A 7,131-nucleotide genomic window follows, 5' to 3' on the forward strand; every position below is an offset into this window, starting at 1 on the left:
GTCTCACCCTCACATCAACCATCTTTCCCTTCTGGGGGTGGAACAGCTTCTCAGGTCCTTGAGGGGGCAGCTCAGGAGCTCTAGCCTCTACATTACAGAAAATCCCTGTTGAAGTGACCCAGTGACTGGAAGGCTCTTGTTGGGCTTTTCTGCATCAGCTGGGCTGCAAACCTTGTTTGTGAAGGTTTGTGCCAAATCTGTTAAGCATGGAGATGGAATTTGCATAGCTTGATGGAGGCACTGGAGTTGAAAAAGGGAACAAGAAAACCCTGAGGAGAAAATAAAAATACTCCTTTGAGATTGGACTGGAAGGTGTGAGAGAGAAAATCTCCAAGTGTAACTCCTGAGGTCCTCGTTTCAGGAGCTGCTCAGTCTCTTGTAAAAACTCCATAATTGAGAAACTTCTGATGAGCTTTTATTGTTTTCCTCAGTCTGAGGTGGGTTTGAGTTTCCAGAAAGTGGATTTGCTGTCACACTCCCCCAGTGGTGACTTGTCCTTCTGCTTCCAGGCCAAGCACACTCAGGAAGGCAGCCAGACCTGGGGGGTGAATGGTGAGACTGGAGCCCTGATGGACATGAAGGAGCTGGGGATCTGGGAGCCACTGGCAGTCAAACTGCAGACCTACAAAACAGCAGTGGAGGTGAGGAGGGGGTGAGCTCTGCAGTCTGGGAGGGGGGGGCTGTGGGGTGAGGGAGGGGCTGCAGCACCTGAGGAACTCCCACTTGGGATTTCAGGAGGGTTCAATTTTTGAACCTGTGGCTAAAATCTGCGGTGTTGATCCCAGCTTTTCCTGCTTGCTGGGCTGAGCAGGAGCTGCTCCTGGTCCTGGGTGGGAAATCTGGTGCCAGCAAAGTGCTGGAATCTGCTCAGGGCCCTGGGAGCTTTTGCCCTTGGGATCCTTCAAGCAGCCTCAGAACCACAGGATGGTTCTGGTTGGAAAAGACCATTAAGATGATCAAGTCCAACCATAACCTCTGCTCTGGCGGCAGACTGGGAGAGTTGGGACGTTCAGCCTGGAGAAGAGAAGGCTCCAGGGAGACCTGAGAGCAGCTTCCAGTGCCTGAAGGGGCTCCAGAAAAGCTGGGGAGGGACTTGGGACAAAGGCAGGGAGGGATGGGATGAGGGGGATGGATGAAAACTGGGAGAGGGAGCTGGAGGTTGGACATGAGGAAGGAATTCTTCACCATGAGGGTAGGAAGGTGCTGGAATGGGTTGCCCAGAGAGACTGTGGCTGCTCCATCCCTGGAGGTGTTGAAGGGCAGGTTGGATAAGGCTTGTGCAGCCTGAGCTGGTGGGAGGTGTCCCTGCCCATGCAGGGAGGGTTGGATCTAAATGATCTTTAAGGTCCCTTCCAACCCAACCATTTCATGATTCTGTGATCACCCAACTCCACTAAGTCCAATGACTCATCCATGCTCCTCAGAGTCTCTTAAACAGGGATGGAGACACAACCACTACCCTGTGCAGCCCATTCCAGTGATTAATGACCCTTTCACTGAAGTGATTGTTCCCAAGATCCAACCTCAGCCTCCCCTGGGCATCTTGAGGCCCTTTCCTCTTGTCCCATCCCTTGTTCCTGGGGAGCAGAGCCTGACCCCCCTGGCTCCAACCTCCTCTCAGCAGCTGCAGAGCCAGCAGGTCTCCCCTCACCTCCTGCTCTCCAGGCTGGACACCCCCAGCTCCCTCAGCCTCACCTGAGCTGCCCCCTCTGTGTTGAGGATCCAGTTCTGAGCAGATTTTGCTGGTGTTGGAGCAAAGGCAGCTCCTTGAAGGGACACGAGACACAATTGGTGTCCCCTTTTCCACCAGGCACCGAGTCCCCTCCACCTGCCCAGATGATCATTTCACCAAAGGCAGAGGGTGTTTGGGGGGTTGGGGGAGCTTCATTCCTGGTGATGAGCTCCTGGCTGGAGCTGGGCCGTGGGTTTCTCTCCCCAGACTGCAGTTCTCCTGCTCCGCATCGATGACATCGTGTCTGGGCACAAAAAGAAGGGGGATGATCAGAGCAAACACGCGGCGGCGCCAGAGGCGGCCCAGGAGTGAGAGGGGAAGGAACCGCCCCGTGCTGGGGTGGAGCTGGGGGAGTGTTTGTCTGAAGTCGGTTGGGAGGGTTGGGATTCAAAAACCACCCCAAGAAGGGAGGGGAAAGGGCTGGTGTGTCCTGAGGGCCCCTCGGGGTGGAGATGCTGGTGATGCTTCGTGTCTCCGGACTGTTAAGTTCTTGGAGTTGCCTCCAAAATAAACCACCTCATTTCAGCCTGGTTGTGCCTTCAGTGGGTCAGGGAGGGGGGGGGTGATGGCAGAGGGTCTGCTCGGGGCTGGGTCCTGCCAGGGGGCCCGGGGGTGGGTCAGGATGGGGTGGGACCCTGGGGTGGGACCCTGGGTCACCAGCTGCATGGGCCCCCCAGCAGGATTGTCCTCCCCTTGCTATCCTTGTCCACTCCTCCAGGTGCCCCCAGGGCAGGTGGCTCCAGGAGAGACCCCCGGGGTGGAGGGGCCAGGGGGGATGTTGGAGACAATAACAGCTTCTTTCCTTCCTGGTCTTTCCCTTCCACCAGTGACTTTGCTGTTGAAGGGCAAAGCCACAGGGTTTCATGTCACTCCCACAGACCACGACTCACTGAGGGGTTTTTATTCTATTTTTAGAAATGTCTGTTTTAACCGAGTCACTTTTGATCAGGTGATTAACAGATCATTAAATACTAAATCTCTAGAATGAGCAAAAGCAACACCCAGGAGAGAAGAAAAACATCATCTACTGCTGAACTTTAAATTCCTAGAAATGAGGATTTCTGAGAAGCAGCAGAAATCATTCTGAAAAAGCTGAATTATTCCTCAAGGTTTCAGTCCAGAATCGAGTTATTTCATCCATCCCTGGCTGTGAGGGTGGGGAGAGCCTGGGCCAGGTTGCCCAGGGAAGCTGTGGCTGCCCCATCCCTGGGGGTGTTGAAGGGCAGGTTGGATGGGGCTTGGAGCAGCCTGGGCTGCTGGGAGGTGTCCCTGCCCATGCAGGGGTGGGACTGGATGAGCTTTGAGGTCTCTTCTAACCCGATCCCACCACACCAGCCCCACCTCCCGAATTTTTTGGGCGGCGGCTCCTTTAAGAGTCCCGGAGGGGGCGGGGCCGGCGGGGCGGTCACGTGAGATCCCAACATGGCGGGTCTCGCGCCGCTGCTGCTGCTGCTGCTGCTGCTGCCCCCCCGGTGAGTGCCTCTGACCGCCCCCTCCTGCCTTCCCTTCCCTCACAGCCTTTCTCTTCCCTCTGCTTTTCCTCGGGGCGGGCCAGCAAGGCGAATCGGGTCCTGGGGAACTTCTGATAAGAACTTATTGCAAATGATGAGGGTTAAAGAACAGGATGGAAATTTGGAAGCGGTGATTGGAAGGAAAAGTGGGAGAGGGAGCTGGAGGTTGGAGCTGAGGAGGGAATTGTGGAGTGTGAGGGTGGGGAGAGCCTGGGCCAGGTTGGCCAGGGAAGCTGCTCCCGAGCAGCCGGATGTGGAACCGTGACCGAGGTTGTTGAGCAACACTCGGGCCGGGCTGTGGTGCTGCTGGGGAAGCAGCTTCTGTGCTGTTCTGGAACCAGGAAATGCGAAGTTTGGAACGTGGCGGGGGGGGGGCGAGCTCCCCTGACACCGCTCACGGGAATACAGACTCGTTTGTGCTGGGAGGGATCAGGATCCACCCCCCCATGGACCCTCACACTCCACAATTCCCTCCTCAGCTCCAACCTCCAGCTCCCTCTCCCACTTTTCATCCCTCCCCCTCATCCCATCCCTCCCTGCCCTTGGCCCAAGTCCCTCCCCAGCTTTCCTGGAGCCCCTTCAGGCCCTGGAAGCTGCTCTAAGGTCTCCCTGGAGCCTTCTCCTCTCCAGGCTCAACACCCCAACTCTCCCAGCCTGGCTCCAGAGCTGCTCCAGCCCTCCCAGCATCTCCGGGGCCTCCTCTGGACTCTCTCCAACAGCTCCATGTCCTCCCTGTGTTGGGGACCCCAGAGCTGTTCCCAGCCCTGCAGGGGGTCTCAGCAGAGCAGAGCAGAGGGGACAATCCCCTCCCTGGCCCTGCTGCTCACGCTGCTGGTGACAGCCCAGGACACGGGGGGTTTCTGGGCTCCAGCACGTGGTGCTGCCTCATGTTGAGCTTCTCCTGCCCCAACACCCCCACGTCCTTCTCCTTGGCTGCTCCATCCATTCCCCCCAGCCTGGCTTTGTGCTTGAGATTGCCCCAACCCAGACCCACGACCTCTCCTCCCTCTGCAGGTGTCCATGCAGTACAACCCTGGCTGGAACAGCTCCTCTGTGAACCTGCTGCACGTGCAGGCCGTGGGGCCTGGGGACACCCTGCACTACATCTGGAGCAGCATCGGGGCCCCCGCGGTGCTGCTGGTGGCCACGCAGGGCAGGAGCAGCTCCCTGCACATCAACTGGACCCAGCTGCTCTCGCCCACTCCTGCAGGTGCCATCTGGATCCATCCCCCCAGCAGTGTGGTCTACTCAGCTGCTGTTGTTTTCTCCAAGGTACCAGAGAGGGAGGTGACCTTGCTCTGGGAGAGCTGCCCCGAGGTGGAGGGGACATGGGGGGTTCCAGAGCTGTTGGTCTTCAGCTTTCCCAGCTGCAGCAGAATGGCCCCTTGTGTGTCCTGCCCTGGTGGTCTCCAGTGATGGTCATTCCATGGAGGTGATCCTTGGGCCGGAGCAGCTCTGCTCTGGAGCCAGGCTGGGAGAGTTCGGGTGTTCAGCCTGGAGAAGAGAAGGCTCCAGGGAGACCTTAGAGCAGCTTCCAGTGCCTGAAGGGGCTCCAGGAAAGCTGGGGAGGGACTTGGGACAAGGGCAGGGAATGAGAGGACAAGGGGGAATGGATGACAACTGGAAGAGGGGAGATTGAGGTGAGACATGAGGAGGGAATTGTGGAGTGTGAGGGTGGTGAGAGCCTGGCCCAGGTTGCCCAGGGAAGCTGTCATCCCTGGGGGTGTTGAAGGGCAGGTTGGATGGGGCTTGGAGCAGCCTGGGCTGCTGGGAGGTGTCCCTGCCCATGGGGGGTGGGACTGGATGAGCTTTGAGTTCCCTTCCTATTCAAACCATTTTGTGGTTCTATGGTGCCTTGAGATGTTTGCCCAGGGCAGCTCCTGTTTGGTTCCCTCCCTCTCCCCGTGGCAGTTCCTGCCCATGGACCATAGCACAGACTGGTGGTGTCCACATCTCATGGCCCCTCTCCCCTCCTTCCTCCCTAGGTGTTTGAGTACAGCCAGACCCCAGCCCTGCAGGAAATCTTCTACCCCACCTACGACCTGTCTGAGTTCTCCTGGGGCAGCATCAACCACACCCTGAACCACACGGCGCTGACGGCCGAGCTGGAGGGAGTCCCGGCCTCTGATCCTGGGGGCAGCTTCTCCAATGGCAGCCTGGCCTTCCGTGTGAGCCCCTGGCACTGGGGGGGCAGCTGCTCTGCTGTGGGAACAGGAGCTGGGCTTGTTCAGCCTGGAGAAAACTCCAGGAGGACCTTGCAGTGACCTTCTGATACCTGGAAGGGGCACACGGGGAGGCTGGGAAGGAGCTGCTCACCAGGGCGTGGGATGGTGGGACAGGAGGTGATGGTTTTAAGGTAGAGAAGGGTGGATTTAGGTTGGATGTTAGGAAAAAGGTCTTCAATATGAGGGTGGTGGGCCTCTGGAATGGGTTGCCTGGAGAGGTGGTGGAGGCCCCATCCCTGGACACATTCAGGGTCAGGCAACCTGAACAATTTGGTCTAGTTGGAGATGTCCCTGCTTATTGTGGGGGGGTTGGACTAGAGGACCTTCAGAGGTCCCTCCCAGCCCAAGACATTCCATGATTCTATGATAACACCCTCTCCCAAGCACCTTCTGGACAGGGAACGTTGGTCCTTGGTGTCCCCTGACCCGTGTCCCCCACAGGTCACAGCCTACGGGGCCGGCGGCCGTGACGAGCCCCTGCCCAGGCTCCTGCACACAGCAAACAGCTCCAAGGTGGAGTTTGTCCTGGCTGGGGTGGCCCCACGGGGCAACAGCTCCCGTTTCCTGCTGGAGGTGGCCACGGTGGAGGAGCCCGGGGTGGTGCAGAAGCTGCGCTCCTCGCGCTCCATCGACGACGAGTTCACCCCCACCATCTTTGAGGTGAGCACGAGGCCTGGGGGCACCTGGGCCAGCCTGGCATGGAGACCTCCCTGCCCTCCCTTGGCCACCCGTTGCTCTCCCTCCACCAGATGCTCTCCCTGGAAGCCGAGGCCCAGAACAGCAGCTCCAGGCTCAGTTTCCTGCAGTGGAAGGCGACAGCCTACGGGTCCCGGAGCCCCCGGCGCCAGGACGGCATCGAGTGCCGGGCACGGGGGCTGAGAGGGGGCAACTGGACCCTGCCCGTGTCCAGCATCATCCCAGCCTACTTTGGGGAGGGTGTGGGGAGCACCCACAGCATCAGCGCCATCAACATCTCCTTTGGGGGAGAGGATGGGGAGGTTTACCAGGAGACACGTTACCTGAGCTGGTGAGCATGGAACGATGTTTTCCCAGTCCCTGGGAAGCTGCCAGGGTGGAGGGTTTGTCTGTTGAGTAACTGTCTCCTTTCAGAGAATCACAGAAGGGTTTGGGCTGGAAGGGACCTTAAAGCTGATCCAGTTCCAACCCCCCTGCATGGGCAGGGACACCTGCCACCAGCCCTGGTTGCTCCAAGCCCCATCCAACCTGCCCTTCAACACTGCCAGGGATGGGGCAGCCATAGCTTCCCTGGGCAAATTGAGACTTTTCAGAAGTCTGTGTTTGTGATCCTGTAGCAAGGAGCTTTCCAGTTTATTGACACATTCCCTCCCCCAGGCTGGGAGACCCTCTCCTGCCCTGGGTCCTACCAAGTAACCTTGACCTGACCCTGTCAGGGTAGGAAGCCTCAGATATTCCAGTCCTGGGTTACAGCTGCTCCCCATCTCCATGGCTGATTTCCTTCATCCCCTCCTGCAGGTCGGCACTGCTGGGCTTTGGGCAGCCCCCTGAGGACACCTTCTCCCCCCTGGTCATCTCCATCATGGCCGTGGCACTGGGCACCCCCATGGTGATGCTCCTGGTGGGCACCTGCCTGGTCCTCTGTGCCCAGAGGAAACGCTACTCTGAGTATGAGCCCATCAACTGA

General features: G+C 58.5%; 2 protein-coding genes across 2 annotated transcripts in view; both read left to right on the forward strand.

The window, feature by feature from the left end:
- The window catches only part of CCT3 (chaperonin containing TCP1, subunit 3 (gamma)), a gene marked incomplete at its 5' end in the record, with an annotated part of 23,494 nt that extends 21,450 nt beyond the window's left edge, over nucleotides 1-2,044 (forward strand). The window contains 2 exons of the mRNA XM_009995049.1: nucleotides 510-641; nucleotides 1,940-2,044. Of these exons, the coding sequence (XP_009993351.1) occupies nucleotides 510-641; nucleotides 1,940-2,044 (237 nt within the window). The remainder of the gene's footprint in view (nucleotides 1-509; nucleotides 642-1,939) is intronic.
- On the forward strand, nucleotides 1,054-7,131 carry LOC104386438 (chromosome unknown open reading frame, human C1orf85). Its single transcript, XM_009995048.1, has 6 exons — nucleotides 1,054-1,080; nucleotides 4,258-4,515; nucleotides 5,229-5,411; nucleotides 5,910-6,128; nucleotides 6,218-6,495; nucleotides 6,963-7,131. Exons 2-6 carry the CDS (start codon nucleotides 4,264-4,266, stop codon nucleotides 7,129-7,131), a joined length of 1,101 nt encoding a protein of 366 aa, XP_009993350.1. The 5' UTR covers nucleotides 1,054-1,080; nucleotides 4,258-4,263.

The sequence above is a fragment of the Chaetura pelagica genome, unplaced genomic scaffold, assembly GCF_000747805.2.
Source record: "Chaetura pelagica isolate M959 unplaced genomic scaffold, ChaPel_1.0 scaffold533, whole genome shotgun sequence".
Lineage (NCBI taxonomy): Eukaryota > Metazoa > Chordata > Aves > Apodiformes > Apodidae > Chaetura > Chaetura pelagica.

Bases quoted from the DNA above. Each gene is read 5' to 3' on its own strand.
- LOC104386438 (XM_009995048.1), top strand. From the start codon at position 4,264: ATGCAGTACAACCCTGGCTGGAACAGCTCCTCTGTGAACCTGCTGCAC. The intron at 6,129-6,217 runs GTGAGCACGAGG...TCCCTCCACCAG, and splicing joins TCACCCCCACCATCTTTGAG to ATGCTCTCCCTGGAAGCCGA. The intron at 6,496-6,962 runs GTGAGCATGGAA...CCCCTCCTGCAG, and splicing joins GAGACACGTTACCTGAGCTG to GTCGGCACTGCTGGGCTTTG.